At 43.6% G+C, this 18,524-nt stretch overlaps 1 protein-coding gene across 1 annotated transcript; it reads left to right on the top strand.

Moving 5' to 3' along the window:
* The first annotated feature begins 8,774 nt into the window (after nt 1-8,774).
* On the top strand, nt 8,775-18,106 carry LOC135547027 (probable serpin E3). The gene is made up of 6 exons (XM_064975593.1): nt 8,775-9,126; nt 13,783-14,250; nt 14,586-14,784; nt 16,076-16,176; nt 16,421-16,591; nt 17,145-18,106. Exons 1-6 carry the CDS (start codon nt 8,859-8,861, stop codon nt 17,195-17,197), a joined length of 1,260 nt encoding a protein of 419 aa, XP_064831665.1. The 5' UTR covers nt 8,775-8,858; the 3' UTR covers nt 17,198-18,106.
* Nucleotides 18,107-18,524: the final 418 nt, after the last annotated feature.

The following is an 18,524-nucleotide window of genomic DNA, read 5'->3' on the forward strand; positions in this document are numbered from 1 at the left end:
ACAAATATAGAACAATCCTTGAATGAGTAGTGTCCAAACTTTTGACTGGTACTGTTTGTATGGAATGTGTAACATTTATAAAGTTTATGTCTACTGGGTAAGGAACATTTGCTTAGACAGTATATCAGTCATGATCATTATAGGCATAGGCTACATGTATTTGCAACCTGGAATCAGGGGTAGACTTAACATATATTCTAAATGTATGGTATTTATTAATTTGTGGATGTCCATCATCAATTTCGTATGATATGTTATGAATTCTAATTAGTTTTGGCTAACGTTAGCTACGTGGCTAACGCTAGCGTGGCTAACATTATCCAGGCTAGTGGTTAAGGTTGGGTTAACCTCTCTAGGGTACGCCCATCTGGCCAACATCCAGTGAGATTGCAGGGCGCCAAATTCAATTACAGAAATGCTCATTATAAAAATTCAGAAAACAAAACATATTTTACATAGGTTTAAAGATTAACTTCTTGTTAAACCAACCACAGTGTCATATTTATTAAATGCTTTTCGGTGAAAGCATACCTAGCCCAGAACATAGCCCAGTTGACAAATTATTACAAACAGTAACCAGCCAAGCAGAAGCGTTACAAAACTCAGAAATAGAGATAAAATTAATCCCTTACCTTCGATGATCTTCATATGGTGGCAATCAGAAGACATTCATTTACTCAATAAATGTTCCTTTTGTTCGATGAAGTCTCTTTATATCCAAAAACTTCTGCTTTGTTAGCGCATTTTCATCAGTTATCCACAAGCTCAAACGCAGTCAAAACATTCAGATAGAAAAATCCAAATTGTATCCGTAAAGTTAATAGAAACATGTCAAACAATGTTTATATTCAATCCTCAGGTTGTTTTTTAGCCTAAATGAGCTATAATATTTCAACCGGACAATAACGTTGTCAATATAAAAGGTAAACAAGAAATGCACATGCGCATGAAAAAGCTTTGCGACATGGTAGGGTCCACTCGTTCAGACTCGTCTTACTCCCTCATTTATAAGAATACAAGCCTGAAACGATTTCTAAAGACTGTTGACATCTAGTGGAAGGCATAGGAACTGCAAATAGAGTCCTAAGTCAATGGATACTGTAATGGCATTGAATAGAAAACTACAAAACCAAAAACTACTTCCTGAATGGATTTTTCTCAGGTTTTCACCTGCTAAATCATTTCTGTTATACTCACAGACACTATTTTAACAGTAAGTGGAGTGTTTCCTATTCAAATCTACCAGTTGTATACATATCATATCTTCTGGGCCCGAGTAGCAGGCCGTTTCATTTGGGCATGCTTTTCATCCAAAATTCCGAATGCTGCCCCCTACCCTAAAGAGGTTAAGGATAGAGGAAAGGGTTAGCTAACATGCTAAGTCGATGCAAAGTAGATAAAAAAGTGGTAAGTAGTTGAAAATATGAAAATCAGTTAAAATGCTAAAGCTGTCAGTGTTATATATATTATATTACAGTTTTATAAGCCTACCAATCCAACCATGGCCAAGCACCCTTCTTTTGTTTTGGCCTTAAAGGGATACTTCAAGATTTTTAAAGGGATACTTCAAGATTTTGTCCAATGAAGCCGTTTATCTACTTCCCCAGAGTCAGATGAAATCATGAATACAATTTTTATGTCTCTGCACGCAGTTTGAAGGAAGTTGCTAACTAATGTTTGTGTAATTGCTAACTAGCGCTAGCACAATGACTGGCAGTCTAGCACAATGACTGGCAGTCTACAGTAAAAAAGATTTGGCATGGGCCCTCAGATCCTCAAAAGGTTCTACAGCTGTACCATCGAGAGGATTGTCTGACTGGTTGCATCACTGCCTGGTACGGCAACTGCTCGCCCTCCGACCGCAAGGTACGACAGAGGGTAGTGCGTATGTCCATACGGCCCAGTACATCACTGGGGCCAAACTTCCTGCCATCCAGGACCTCTATACCAGGCTGTGTCAGAGGAAGGCCCAAATTATTGTCAAAGACTCCAGCCAACCAAGTCATAGACTGTTCTTTCTGCTACTGCATGGCAAGTCTAGGTCCAAAAGGCTTCTTACCAGCTTCTACCCCCAAGCCATAAGACTTCTAAACAGCTAATCAAAGGGCTTCCCATACATCTCTTTTACGCTGCTGCTACTCTCTGGTTATGATCTATGCATAGTCACTTTAACTCTACCTACGTGTACATGTTACCTAAATTACCTCCACTAACCGGTGCCCTCGCACATTGACTCAGTACCGGCACCCCCCTGTATATAGCCTCCACATTGACTCAGTACCGGTACCCCCTGTGTATAGCCTCCACATTGACTAAGTACCGGTGACCTCTGTATATAGCCTCCACATTGACCCAGTACCTGTACTCCCTGTATATAGTCTCCATATTGACTCTGTACCGTAACTCCCTGTATATAGCCTCCACATTGACTCAGTACCGTAACACCCTGTATATAGCCTCCACATTGACTCTGTACCGTAACACCCTGTATATAGCCTCCACATTGACTCTGTACTGTACACCCTGTATATAGCCTCCACATTGACTCAGTACCTGTACTCCCTGTATATAGCCTCCACATTGACTCTGTACCGTAACACCCTGTATATAGCCTCCACATTGACTCTGTACTGTAAAACCCTGTATATTGCCTCCACATTGACTCAGTACCTGTACTCCCTGTATATAGCCTCCACATTGACTCTGTACCGGTACCCTGTATATAGCCTCCACATTGACTCAGTACCTGTACTCCCTGTATATAGCCTCCACATTGACTCAGTACCTGTACTCCCTGTATATAGCCTCCACATTGACTCAGTACCTGTAAAACCCTGTATATAGCCTCCACATTGACTCAGTACCTGTACTCCCTGTGTATAGCCTCCACATTGACTCAGTACCTGTACTCCCTGTATATAGCCTCCACATTGACTCTGTACCTGTACTCCCTGTGTATAGCCTCCACATTAACTCAGTACTGGTACCCCCTGTATATAGCCTCGCTACTGTTATTTTATTGCTGATGTTTAATTATCTGTTACTTTTATTTTCTATTTTTTACTTCACACTTATTCTTCTTAACTTCTTAAAGCTTGTTGGTTAAGGGTTTGTAAGTAATCATTTCACTCTAAAGTCTACACTTGTTGTATTCGGCGCATAAGACAAATACAATTTGATTTGATTTGAGATATTAGACCAGATTACGTGTTTTCCTACGCATGAGTTTAGACATTAGCTAGCCAACGTCGCAATGGCATCGCCTACAAGTGTGATCGGGGATTTCTAATTGGACAAGCAGTTTTAGCCAGACTGTCCCGTCTTTGATTCAGCACCATTCAGCAATATGGCATGCTTCAAATTAACATATTTCTGTCTTTTAATGCGCCACCGGAGTTTACCGAAGGAATGGGTGGATGATGGCATCGCTATCACTGGTTTATTATTATATATATCTCTTGCTTTTGGCCTTCTTTAAAATATATATATATATATATATTTAAACTAAGCAATTCAGTTAACAAATTATTATTTATATTGACGGTCTCCCGGGGAACAGTAACAACTACCCCGGTCAAACCAGACAACGCTGGGCCAATTGTACGCTGCCCTATGGGACACCCCAAGGTTGCAAGGCAGGTTGTGATACAGCCTGGATTCAAACCAGGTACTATAGTGACGCCTCTAGCACTGAGATGCCTTAGAACGCTGCACCACTCGGCAGGCCAAATACTACTACTATACCCCAAAGAAACACATTAAATAACTCATTCATAAATGGCAAAAAACGACAGTCAAAAAATAAATAAGAAATACGATTTTGAAGTGTCTGTCCTATATCTAAGAGATATAAGAAATGGAATTTATATATATATATTTTACACTTTTTAAACCCATTATTTTTGTTGACACTAAACTACCTCCATACTTCCATTTGTTACTTTCAGATGAGTCCTGTGACACTTGTGATTCCACCCTTTCCACAAAGTGGTCATAATATAATAAGATTTTGAAGTGTCTGTCCTATATCTAAGAGATATAAGAAAGCTCAGGGAATTTATATATATATTTTTTACACTTTTTAAACCCATTATTTTTGTTGGCACGAAACTACCTCCATACTTCCATTTGTTACTTTCAGATGAGTCCTGTGATTCCACCCTTTCCACAAAGTTTCACTGGCAATTTCACTGGCTGTTGTCGAGGTGGGACGCTACCGTCCCACTGGGAGGTTAACGTTTAACGTTAAACCGTTCAGACGCTACAGACGTTTTCGTGAAAATACACATTTTCGGAACGTCTCAGAGGCTGACGAAACAACGCTCCGAGCTCGCCCAACTTCTACAGCAGATAAGGAAGGCTGGCGGATGTGGTGGATTGAGACGCAGCAAATCCTGATATCTCCCGTTTAAACTGACAAATTTTGATAAGGATTTTTTTTGTTATTATGTTACTTTGATTGACGCACGGGTTATCTCATGATCACTAGATAACAAAAGTTGTTTTGTTTCGAGATCACGAGATCATGAAAGTTCCATCATCATCCATTCATTTGTTCAGATGCATGATAATAAACCACCTCATCAAGGTGCCCTCTGGGTGTGTTCATCGTAATGAGGTCGCGGGGGAATTTAAGCCCTGGATGATGCCTGACAGGCAGCCTTCCGCACCCAAGACCACAGTCAATCGCATGCAAGGTACAACGCAGCTAACTTGGCTAGTCTTGTGAGCTAGCTAGTTAGCCAGGTAGTCTTGTTAGCTAGCTAGCAAACTAGCTTGTTATCTATTCTGGTTGTTAGCTTGAATAACTGAAATGTGTATAATTATAAGGGACATGTCTTGTGGATAATATTTACATTTACAGTGGGTGAGGTTAAAATAATGTCTGTGAGTATAACAGAACTGATATGGCAGGCGAAAACCTGAGGAGAATCCAACCAGGAAGTACTATTTTGAATGTCTGTTTTTCCATTGAAAGCCTATCCACCATACAAAGACTTAGGACCCAGTTCATGGTCTCAATGGCTTCCTCTACATGTGGCCAGTCTTTAGGCATTGTTTCAGGCTTTTACTCTGAAAAATGAGGGAGATAAGGCACTTTCAATGAGAGGCCAGTGGAAATTTCCAGCCGTGAGTCCTGCACCTTTCTTGTTTCTCCTTTTCTATTGACGAAGCTTTTATCAAGTTGAAATATTATTGATTATTCATAACGAAAACAACCTGAGGATTGATTTTAAACATCGTTTGACATGTTTCTACTAACTTTTATTTAATATTTTTACTTTTCATCTTGATGTTGAGAGCGCACATTGTGCCTTTGGATTTCTGAACTAAACGCACCAACAAAACTGAGGTTTTCGGACATAAAGAGGGACATTATCGAACAAAACAAACATTTATTATCTAACATGGAGACCTGGGAGTGCCACCAAATGACGATCATCAAAGGTAAGTGATTAATTTTAACTTCTTGCATCGAGCAAATCCCGTATCCAGGAGCGTAATCATAGCCTCAAGCTCATTAGCATAACGCAACGTTAACTATTCATGAATATCGCATATGAAATGAAATAAATATATTGGCTCACAAGCTTAGCCTTTTGTTAACACTGTCATCTCAGATTTTCAAAATATGCTTTTCAACCATAGCTACACAAGCATTTGTGTAAGAGTATTGATAGCTAGCATAACATTAAGCCTAGCATTCAGCAGGCAACATTTTCACAAAAACAAGAAGAGCATTCAAATAAAATCATATACCTTTGAAGAACTTCAGATGTTTTCAATGAGGAGACTCTCAGTTAGATAGCAAATGTTCAGTTTTTCCCCAAAAATTATTTGTTTAGGAGAAATCGCTCCGTTTTGTTCATCACGTCTGGCTAAGAAAAAAAAGAAGAAAATTCAGTCATTACAACACCAAACTTTTTTCCAAATTAACTCCATAATATTGACAGAAACATGGCAAACGTTGTTTAGAATCAATCCTCAAGGTGTTTTTCACATATCTATTCGATGATAAATCATTTGTGGCAGTTGCCTTTCTCCTCTGAACCAAATGGAAAAATGCACGCAGCTGGAGATTGCGCAATAATTTTGACGGAGGACACCAAGCGGACACCTGGTAAATGTAGTCTCTTATGGTCAATCTTCCAATGATATGCCTACAAATTCGTCACAATGCTGCAGACACCTTGGGGAAACGACAGAAAGTGTAGGCTCATTCCTGGCGCATTCACAGCCTTATAAGGAGACATTGGAACACAGCGCATTGAAAATCTGGGGCACTTCCTGTATGAAATTTCATCTTGGTTTCGCCTGTAGCATTAGTTCTGTGGCACTCACAGACAATATCTTTGCAGTTTTGGAAATGTCAGAGTGTTTTCTTTCCAAAGCTGTCAATTATATGCATGGTCGAGCATCTTTTCGTGACAAAATATCTTGTTTAAAACGGGAACGTTTTTTTATCCAAAAATTAAAAGAGCGCCCCCTATATCGAAGAAGTTAACTCTATTTCTGACTTTTGTGACACCTCTTCTTGGTTGGAAAATGGCTGTATAGTTTTCTGTGACTAGGCGCTGACCTAACATAATCGCATGATGTGCTTTCTCCGTCAAGCCCTTTTGAAATCGGAAACTGTGGTTGGATTTAAAAGAGATTTATCTTTAAAATGGTGTATAATACTTGTATGTTTGAGGAATTTTAATTATGGGATTTCTGTTGTTTTGAATTTGGCGCCCTGCAATTTCACTGGCTGTTGTCGAGGTGGGACGCTACCGTCCCACTGGGAGGTTAATTTCATGGGGCATGAGCTTTTTGGACTCCTTTGTCTGCATGTTGAACGAGTGGATTACTGAAATCGATGGTGCCAACTTAACAGACTTTTTGGGATGTAAAGAAGGATTTATCTAACAAACGACCGTTTATGATGATGCAGACAAAGACCTGGTTCCGCCAGCGGTGGCATATATACTCAAATTCGGGGTTGAATCTCCTCCTTCTCTCTAAATATCAACGTCTCTGTTGCCAGGCAGGAAATTAAGTGACGCAGGCAATAAACTCTTCGTTCTCCCTTAACGTGACCTGACCTCAGCCCCCTTCCTCACTAATCCACAACTCCCCACCGTTATCAGTGCCTGCCAAGATGTGGTCGTCTTTCCTTCACTCAGTACATTCCAGGCTTAATTGCCTCCACCATATGCATTCCTCCTACAGATAACCATTAACTTCTGGTGTAGACCCTAGACTATGGCACCACTCATATCTCTATGACAACTAATGATTAATAATATTTAAAGTTTAGAAATCCGAACCCATCAATGCTAATCACCCTGCAAGGAGCTTTACCTATGGAACAGCCTACAAGGCAGAATCCTGACTTATCAGCCTTTGAGTCTGCTACTGAATCTGATCAGCCTGTCAAAAATAGAGCTCACTCACTTTGTAATTGTAAATATTATCGATAAAACACAAAGTGTTCCTTACAATTACACACATATCAGTTGTGCAAGCTAACAACCAGGGTAGATAACAAGCTAGCTAGCTAGTTATCTAGCTAACTAGCTAGCTAGCTCGCTGTGGTCGTGGGGACGGGGCCTGTCAGGCATTGTTCATGGCTTACATGCCCCATAGTTAGCTCTACAGCTCAAGGTAAGGGATATTTAGCTTGCTGACATTCTATGAACTGATAATTATTTCCAAACACAAATGAAAGCATGATGTCAAAATGTACCATCCCTTAGTGTAGCAATCAATAAAAACGTATAGGCCGGTCCACCGTGGGGCGCCGGTCCACCGTGGGGCGCCGGTCCACCGTGGGGCGCCGGTCCACCGTGGGGCGCCGGTCCACCGTGGGGCGCCGGTCCACCGTGGGGCGCCGGTCCACCGTGGGCTCTGATCCACTGTGGGCTCTGATCCATCATGGGTTCTTCCGCCTCAGTCATACAGTCAATCTAACATCAATACATCCACTCCTATTTATACAGTTTTTTTCGTGATCTCGTTGTGATCTCAACATAACGTCGTTGTGATCTCAACATAACGTCGTTGTGATCTCAACATAACGTCGTTGTGATCTCAACATAACGTCGTTGTGATCTCAACATAACGCCGTTGTGATCTCAACATAACAAGGGAAGCATTTTTTTTTTATTCATACGTCCTCTCTGGATTTCCATACGTTAACTAAGTGTGGTGTTCCAATGAAAAGTTATCCCACCTAGAACTCTTCATGAATGTATCTAAGGCAACACTTGATATCATCAGGGATCACAAGTCATTGACTTTGTCAAGTTTTACACATGTCTATATATTTTTTTAACAGTCAAATAAAATCAATATATGTAGTGACACGGAACAATAAAAATGTGACTTTAAAGACGTTATTACATGACCTACTCTCCTTGTCTTTGCAGTGACCCCATCTCTGTGGACCCCATCTCTGTGGACCCCATCTCTGTGGACCCCATCTCTGTGAACCCCATCTCTCTGAACCCCATCGCTGTGGACCCCATCTCTGTGGACCCCATCTCTGTGGACCCCATCTCTGTGAACCCCATCTCTGTGAACCCCATCTCTCTGAACCCCATCGCTGTGGACCCCATCTCTGTGGACCCCATCTCTGTGGACCCCATCTCTGTGGACCCCATCTCTGTGAACCCCATCTCTCTGGACCCCATCTCTGTGGACCCCATCTCTGTGGACCCCATCTCTGTGGACCCCATCTCTCTGAACCCCATCGCTGTGGACCCCATCGCTGTGGACCCCATTGCTGTGGACCCCATCGCTGTGGACCCCATCTCTGTGGGCCCCATCTGCCATCAACATCTACATTTGTCCTTTGACCATTCACTTCCAAGGTCATGTGTCGCCTGTCGATGACCTCACTGTTCATCTACCTCTGGTTGGTGGAGAGGGGTCAGTGTGATGCCTTCAGCCTTCAAGACACCATGGGAGAGCTGCACACAGAGTTTGCCGTCAACCTTTACCAAACGCTCACTGAGACAGAGAACAATTCCAACTTGATAGTGTCGCCGGCGAGCGTCTCACTGTCCTTGGGTCTTCTGCAGCTGGGCGCCCGCGGCAACACGCTGGCGCAACTGGTGGCCGCACTGGGATATGACATCAACGGTAAGAAATCCCGCCCCACCAAGCAGAGCCCCATGGGCTAAAAGGTGAAAGGGCGGTGGCTGAGTACTTTAACTAGCATCTTTACCTGTGTGGGTTTATTTTGCTCTCCATTACGGTTTGTTTAAATCAGTCATCTGAGAATACCGTTCCCTTAAACTGGTGCTGGGCTGCACCGCTGGTACGGGGTCCTGTGGGACAATTGGCATGGGGGTCCTGTGGGACAATTGGCATGGGGGTCCTGTGGGACAATTGGTATGGGGGTCCTGTGGGACAATTGGCATGGGGGTCCTGTGGGACAATTGGCATGGGGGTCCTGTGGGACAATTGGTACGGGGTCCTGTGGGACAATTGGCACGGGGGTCCTGTGGGACAATTGGCACGGGGGTCCTGTGGGACAATTGGTACGGGGATCCTGTGGGACAATTGGTACGGGGACCTGTGGGACAATTGGTACGGGGGTCCTGTGGGACAATTGGTACGGGGGTCCTGTGGGACAATTGTTAAGCGGGACAATTGGTACGGGGGTCCTGGTACGGGGGTCCTGTGGGACAATTGGCATGGGGGTCCTGTGGGACAATTGGCACGGGGGTCCTGTGGGCCGGTAGAGTGGTGTCTGGAGACTTAATACCTGCCTCTGCTTTGTAAACAGATTATTCAGAGGGTAAGACATTCAGAGGGTAAGACAGGTCACGGTGTTCACTAAACCAGTGAAGTTTAAAAGGTAATGTAGAGAAGAGCGTACTTCAGGCAGAGAGAGAAGCAGAATATTTTATTGATTTATCAGCATACTTGATTGATAAAAAAAGGTGAAAGGTGCCAAAGTGAAGAAAAGGTTTCGACTCTAAGCCAACGGTTGGCTGTGTATGTGGTATGGACCTGGGCTCGATGTCACATGCGTTTCTCAAGACACTGCAATAGATTTAAAACCGTAATTAGAGAATGTGTCGATACGTTACTGACAGGATGGACATGAAGGCAGTGCTGTTCTGATTAGCTTTTTCCGTTCAAATCTGACCTTAACATTAGTCCACAATACAGACAACGGATCAGCATCCTAGAGCGATATTGTAACCTATGGCTGCAAATATTGAGGCTTATTCTTTCCTTTGGCACGTTATTGTGCACATCTTGTGACACATCAATCATGAAATATTGTAGTCAAAAATCACAGACGGTAGCCAACAATTAGCAAAATAGAACTCAATCGAGCACCCACTTTACATTTTATTTTAATATGATTGAAATAAACTCAGCAAAACAAAAAGAAATGTCCTCTCACTGTCAACTGCGTTTATTTTCAGCAAACTTAACGTGTAAATATTTGTATGGAACATAAGATTCAACAACTGAGAAATAAACTGAACAAGTTCCACAGACATGTGACTAACAGAAATTGAATAATGTGTCCCTGAACAAACGGGGGGGGGCAAAATCAAAAGTAACAGTCAGTATCTGGTGTGGCCACCAGCTGCATTAAGTAATGCAGTGCATCTCCTCCTCATGGACTGCACCAGATTTGACAGTTCTTGCTGTGAGATGTTACCCCACTCTTCCACCAAGGCACCTGCAAGTTCCCAGACATTTCTGGGGGGAATGGCCCTAGCCCTCACCCTCCGATCCAACAGGTCGCAAACGTGCTCAATGGGATTGAGATCCGGGCTCTTTGCTGGCCATGGCAGAACGCTGACATTCCAGTCTTGCAGGAAATCATGCACAGAACCAGCAGCATACCACCCTGCATCCCACTGCGGGCTTGCTTCCAAAGCTAAGCAGGGTGAGTCCTGGTCAGTCCCTGGATGGGAGACCAGATGCTGCTGGAAGTGGTGTTGGAGGGCCAATGGAAGGCACTTTTTCCTCTGGTCTAAAATAAAATAAACAAATATCCCAATACCCCAGGGCAGTGATTGGGGACACTGCCCTGTGTAGGGTGCCGTCTTTCGGATGGGACTTTAAACAGGTGTCCTGACTCTCTGAGGTCATTAAAGATCCTATGGCACTTATCGTAAGAGGAGAGGTGTTAACCCTGGTGTCCTGGCTAAATTACCAATCTGGCCCTCACACCATCAGGGTCACATAATCATCCCCAGTTTACAATTGGCTCATTCATCACTCTCCCCTGTAACTATTCCCCTGTTTGTTGCTGTAAATGAGAATGTGTTCTCAGTCAACTAACCTGGTAAAATAAAAAAGTATGTATGGTGGCATTGTCATACTGGAGGGAGGATGATGTCACGTCAGGATGAGCCTGCAGGAAGGGAACCACATGAGGGAGAAGGATGTCTTCCCTGTAACGCACAGAGTTGAGACACGGACATTGCAATGTATTGCCCTGACGACATCTGCAGTCCTCATGCCTCCTTGCAGCATGCCTAACGCACGTTCCCGCAGATGAGCAAGGACCCTTTCTTTTGGTGTTTTTCAGAGTCAGTAGAAAGGCCTCTTTGGTGTCCTAAGTTTTCATAACTGTGACCTTAACTGTGACCGTAATAACGACCGTTCCACAGTTGTATGTTCATTATTTGTTTATGGTTCATTGAACAAGCATGGGAAACAGTGTTTAAACCTTTTAAAATGAAGATCTGTGAAGTTATTTGAATTTTTACGACTTATCTTTGAAAGACAGGATCCTACAGATATGCTGACCTTCTAGGCAGAGTGGCAAAGAAAAAGCCATATCTCAGACTGGCCAATAAAAATAAAAGATTAAGATGGGCAAAAGAACACAGACACCGGACAGAGGAACTCTGCCTAGAAGTCCAGCCTCATCACTGTTGACGATGAGACTGGTGTTTTGTGGGTACTATTTAATGAAGATGCCAGTTGAGGACTTTTGAGGTGTCTTTTTCTCAAACTAGACACTCTAATGTACTTGTCCCCTTGCTCAGTTGTGCACCGGGGCCTCCCACTCCTCTTTCTATACTGGCTAGAGACAGTTTGCGCTGTTCTGTGAAGGGAGTAGTACACAGCGTTGTACGAGATTTTAGTTTCAAGGCAATTTCTTGCTTGGAATAGCCTTCATTTCTCAGAACAAGAATATACTGACTAGTTTCAGAAGAAAGGTCTTTGTTTCTGGACATTTTAAGCCTGTAATCTAACCAACAATTTCTGATGCTCCAGTTACTCAACTAGTCTAAAGAAGGCCAGTTTTATTGCTTCTTTAATCAGAACTAAAGTTTTCAGCTGTGCTAACATAATTGCAAAAGGGTTTTCTAATGATCAATTAGCCTTTTAAAATTATAAACTTGGATTAGCTAACACAACGTGCTCTTGGAACACAGGAGTGATGGTTGCTGATAATGGGCCTCTGTACGCCTATGTAGATATTTCATAGAAAATCATCCGTTTCCAGCTACAATTGTCATTTACAACATGAACAATGTCTACACTGTATTTCTGATCAATTTGATGTTATTTTAATGGACAAAAAATGTGATTTTCTTTAAAAAACAAGGACATTTCTAAGTGACCCCAAACTTTTGAACGGTAGTGTACATACATACAGTACATACATGTACATACACACTTTATATTTATACATAAATACATATATGCACTTGCCATTGCAGAGTGGGTTGGCCGGATCCTGGTGTCTTCTTCACTCTTGTTTTGGAATACATCGTTTTCTCATCACATTCTTGAACACACAAGGTTTCCAGTTGCAAAATCGTATCTAGGGTCAGCTTACCCTTAACCATTAGTGGGGAAGACCAGTTCTATTTATCTTCTTAAAATCTGATTTTACACCGAACCATAACCACACTGCTAACCCTAACCACACTGCTAACCTTATACCTAACCCTAACCACACTGCTAACCCTAACCACACTGCTAACCTTATACCTAACCCTAACCACACTGCTAACCCTAACCACACTGCTAACCCTAACCACACTGCTAACCTTATACCTGACCCTAACCACACTGCTAACCTTATGCCTAACCATAACCACACTGCTAACCTTATACCTAACCCTAACTACACTGCTAACCTTATGCCTAACCCTAACCACACTGCTAACCTTATGCCTAACCCTAACCACACTGCTAACCTTATACCTAACCCTAACCACACTGCTAACCTTATGCCTAACCCTAACCACACTGCTAACCTTATACCTAACCCTAACCACACTGCTAACCCTAACCACACTGCTAACCTTATACCTAACCCTAACCACACTGCTAACCTTATACCTAACCCTAACCACACTGCTAACCCTAACCACACTGCTAACCTTATACCTAACCCTAACTACACTGCTACCCTTATACCTAACCACACTGCTAACCCTAACCACACTGCTAACCTTATGCCTAACCCTAACCACACTGCTAACCTAATGCCTAACTACACTGCTAACCTTATACCTAACCACACTGCTAACCCTAACCACACTGCTAACCTTATGCCTAATCCTAACCACACTGCTAACCTTATACCTAACCCTAACTACACTGCTAACCTTACGCCTAACCCTAACCACACTGCTAACCCTAACCACACTCTAACCTTATACCTAATCCTAACCACACTGCTAACCTTACACCTAACCCTAACTACACTGCTAACCTTATACCCAACTATAACCTTAAATGAAAACCAAAAAGCTCATTTAGTAGGAGCCAAACCACTGATTCCATTTCCGGTCTCTCCAGATATGCAGGTGCAGGACTTCCTGTTGCGGTCGCAGGGGGATGTGGGTAACTCCAGTCACGGGGTGCGGCTCCGGCAGGCCTGCGTCCTATTCGTCCAGAGCGGCGTCCAGCTACTTCCTGTTTTTACCCAGCATGCAGCAGCCTTCGGGAACAGCAGTCTGGTGCGAGCCAACTTCAGCCAGCCCAACCACAGCCGAAGCCAGCTGCAACAGTGGGGACGTAACCACGGCACTGGTGGGCCGCTCCAGTCCGGTGGCAGCGGAGAGCTGTTTGGGTCTGGCGAGGCCCAGGAAGAAGCCTTGTGGTGGGGCCTGCGGCTGCAGATGGCCCTGGTCAACACTGTAAACTTCCGGGGAGTGTGGCAGAAACAGTTCCTCTTCGCAGACACCCAGAACCTTCCCTTCACCCTGTTGGACGGCAGCACCATCAAGGTGCCCATGATGCACCAGGCCACAGAGGTCAACTTTGGTAAGTGAGAAGAGACAACGGCGATATCTTTCTCTCTGTCTCTCCCTTTGGCCATGGCTTACAGTCAATCCATCAAGCACCACACCACATTTAGCTTAATGGTAGAGTTGGAGTTTAGGTTCGTACTACAGTAATCTAGATCATTTGACATTCTGCAATTGTAAAGTATAAGTGTTTAGTGTTTCTGCATTGCTTGGTTTTTGGGGGTTCTGGGCTGGGTATCTGTAAAACACTGACAACTGCTAATGTCAAAAAGGGCTTCTAAATTCCATATGATTGATTATCCTGTGTCCTTATTTAAGCTGTCCCTCTCTTTGTTTCCCTTCTATGTGTAGGTCAGTTCCGCACCTTGTCTGATCAGCGCTACACAGTTCTGGAGCTGCCATACCTGGGCCACTCCCTCAGTCTGCTGGTAGCTCTGCCCAGCGACAGGAAGACACCACTGTCCTCTCTGGAATCCCAGCTAACTCCCAGCGCTGTGGCCACCTGGGACACTGGTCTCCGTAGAACCAAGATGGATGTTTTTCTCCCCAGGTAGCCTACACACATCAATATGTTTTCATTTGAAAACATTTCTTATACCAGGTTAGTATCACTGATGTAAAACATTTCCTAGCCCAAAGTGGCTTCCGTTCCCTGTATCCTAACGGTTTGCTAAGAGGGATATCTGGGACAGCCCAACTTCACGTCATTGAAGTTGACATTTAAAACGGTTTCGAGTTAGGTAAGGATTATAGTTTAGGGTATTTTGTATTTATTAAGGATACCCATTAGCTGCTGCCAAAGCATCAGTTACTCTTCCTGGGTTCAAACAAAATTAACCATTTTAAAAACATTACAATACATTCACAGATTTCACAACACACTGTGTGCCCTCAGACCCCTACTCCACCACTACCACATATCCACATATCTACAGTACTAAATCCATGTGTATGTATAGTCAGTATGTTATCGTGTGTGTGTGTCTGTGCCAATGTTTGTGTTGCTTCACAGTCCCCGCTGTTCCATAAGGTGTATTTTAAATCTCTTTTTTAAAATCTAATTTTACCTTTTGCATCAGTTACTTGATGTAGAATAGAGTTCCATGTAGTCATGGCTCTATGTAGTACTGTGGAATAGAGTTCCATGTAGTCATGGCTCTATGTAGTACTGTGGAATAGAGTTCCATGTAGTCATGGCTCTATGTAGTACTGTGGAATAGAGTTCCATGTAGTCATGGCTCTATGTAGTACTGTGGAATAGAGTTCCATGTAGTCATGGCTCTATGTAGTACTGTGGAATAGAGTTCCATGTAGTCATGGCTCTATGTAGTACTGTGGAATAGAGTTCCATGTAGTCATGGCTCTATGTAGTACTGTGGAATAGAGTTCCATGTAGTCATGGCTCAATGTAGTACTGGGGAATAGAGTTCCATGTAGTCATGGCTCTATGTGGTACTGTGGAATAGAGCTCCATGTAGTCATGGCTCTATGTAGTACTGTGGAATAGAGTTCCATGTAGTCATGGCTCTATGTAGTACTGTGGAATAGAGTTCCATGTAGTCATGGCTCAATGTAGTACTGTGGAATAGAGTTCTATGTAGTCATGGCTCTATGTAGTACTGTGGAATAGAGTTCCATGTAGTCATGGCTCTATGTAGTACTGTGTGCCTCCCATAGTCTGTTCTGGACTTGGGGACTGTGAAGAGACCTCTGGTGGCATGTCTTGTGGGGTATGGTCATCCCAAGTATCCCATAGCATTTACCATGTCCTAACCTCCATGATGACTGATCTAGCGTGGCGAAACAAGATAACGGTAGTGTAATGTGCTGTCATTTAACAGGTTTAAAATGCAGAACAGGTTCAACCTGAGGTTGATTCTGCCGTCTATGGGGGTCAGTGACGCCTTCAATCCAATGGCAGCAGACTTCACTGGACTCTCAGGTACAGAACACTTCAACCTTTTCCTGGTTTAATGTGAGATTAGGATTTGGGGTCAAATTCCATTTAAATTTGGGGTCAATTCAATTCCAATTCGCTTTTCAACAAGGAATATTTTCCAAAATTTGGGATTTGGTTTACTTTCTGAGTTGAGCTAAAATAGCCTGTATGAGACTCCATGTCATCCTCAGTACTCTGCAGATGACGGTCCAGGACTTACAGCATTGTGTTTGTTATCTCTCCGCAGCAGAGGAAGGCCTGTATGTGTCAGATGCCTTTCATGAGGCCAGGATAGAGGTAACAGAGGACGGGACCAAGGCAGTGGCAGTAACCGCCATGGTGCTACTCAAACGATCCCGAGCTCCCGTCTTCAAAGCAGACAGACCTTTCTTCTTCCTCCTGCGACAAGTCAGCACAGGTAGGAGGCCTACCATACAAAATAATTAACAGATGGCTTACATATGCAATAAGGCCCGAGGGGGGTGTGGTATATGGCCAATATACCACGGCTAAGGGCTGTTCTTATGTACGATGCAACGCGGAGTGTCTGGATACAGCCATTAGTCATGGTATATTGGCCATATACCACAAACCCCCAAGGTGCCTGATATTGATATTATAAACTGGTTACCAACGTAATTAGAGCAGTAAAATGTATTTTTTTGGTCATACCTGTGGTATACGGTCTGATATACCACGGGCTTTCAGCCAATCAGTATTCAGGACTCAAACCATCCACTAATAATCAACACAGTAAAAGAAGCATGCTATAGCTGCGTTTACACAGGCAGCCCAATTCTGATCTTTTGCCACCGATAGTATTTTTGATCAATCAGATCAATTGCAGATCAGATTTGGGATGCCTGTGTAAACGCAGCCTTGGTCGGAGTGTTGTACTGTCGTTACAGCATCGCCTTGTTAGTTTGGCCTATTAATCGCTCCATTTGTCAACCCTCTCTCCATCTCTCCAGGATCTGTTCTATTTATGGGGCGTGTGGTGAATCCAGCTGATCAGGCACCCTAGGACTCCCTTACCTCCACCCTAGAACTCCCTTACCTCCACCCTAGGACTCCCTTACCTCCACTCTAGAACCCCTTACCTCCACCCTAGAACTCCCTTACCTCCACCCTAGGACTCCCTTACCTCCACCCTAGAACTCCCTTACCTCCACCCTAGGACCCCCTTACCTCCACTCTAGAACCCTCTTACCTCCACTCTAGAACCCTCTTACCTCCACCCTAGGACTCCCTTACCTCCACCCTAGAACTCCCTTACCTCCACCCTAGAACCCTCTTACCTCCACTCTAGAACCCTCTTACCTCCACTCTAGAGCCCTCTTACCTCCACCCTAGGACTCCCTTACCTCCACCCTAGAACCCCCTTACCTCCACTCTAGAACCCTCTTACCTCCACCCTAGAACTCCCTTACCTCCACTCTAGAACCCTCTTACCTCCACTCTAGAACCCTCTTACCTCCACTCTAGAACCCTCTTACCTCCACCCTAGAACCCCCTTACCTCCACTCTAGGACCCTCTTACCTCCACCCTAGAACCCCCTTACCTCCACTCTAGAACCCTCTTACCTCCATTCTAGAACCCTCTTACCTCCACCCTAGAACCCCCTTACCTCCACTCTAGAACCCTCTTACCTCCACCCTAGAACCCCCTTACCTCCACCCTAGGACCCCCTTACCTCCACAAGAGAACCCCCTTACCTCCACCCTAGGACTCCCTTACCTCCACCCTAGAACCCCCTGACCTCTACCCAAGGACCCCCTTACCTCCACCCTAGGACCCTCTTACCTCCATCCTAGGACCTCCATCCTAGGACCCCCACCAACATACCCTACCCCCGCTCATATTCAACCCCAACACACTACCCATATTTATTGGGGACCAGAGGTTTCCAGACATCCGGAAGAGGGACAATATTTGTTGTACATATCTGTAAATAAAATGTAAATACATATGTGTTTTGCACCCAAAGTGTCTTGGTCATTTACTTCTGTAGCACGTAGGACTACTGGCTATTTCCTGGTTGATCCACGAAGAGGATTCAGAAACTCACATCCACCAAATTAATAAAACTCATGTCAACACTAATTTCTCATAGTTGACTTATGGAAAAATATTTCTGTTCATACAGTCGATCGTCTTGCAGTTGAAGTCGGAAGTTTACACACACCTTAGCGAAATACATTTACACTCAAGTTTTCACAATTCCTGACACAGTTTAATCCTTGTAAAAATTCCCTGTTTTAGGTCTGTTAGGATCACCACTTTTGAAATGTCAGAATAATAGTAGAGAGAATGATTTATTTCTTGCTTTTATATCTTTCATCACATTCCC

This window comes from Oncorhynchus masou, chromosome 10 (genome assembly GCF_036934945.1).
Source record: "Oncorhynchus masou masou isolate Uvic2021 chromosome 10, UVic_Omas_1.1, whole genome shotgun sequence".
Lineage (NCBI taxonomy): Eukaryota > Metazoa > Chordata > Actinopteri > Salmoniformes > Salmonidae > Oncorhynchus > Oncorhynchus masou.

What these genes read in the sequence shown, in the direction of transcription:
- LOC135547027 (XM_064975593.1), top strand. Translation starts at nt 8,859, where the DNA reads ATGTGTCGCCTGTCGATGACCTCACTGTTCATCTACCTCTGGTTGGTG. An exon ending in ACTGGGATATGACATCAACG is followed by an intron (nt 9,127 to 13,782) that starts GTAAGAAATCCC and finishes CGGTCTCTCCAG; the next exon opens with ATATGCAGGTGCAGGACTTC. An exon ending in GGCCACAGAGGTCAACTTTG is followed by an intron (nt 14,251 to 14,585) that starts GTAAGTGAGAAG and finishes TTCTATGTGTAG; the next exon opens with GTCAGTTCCGCACCTTGTCT.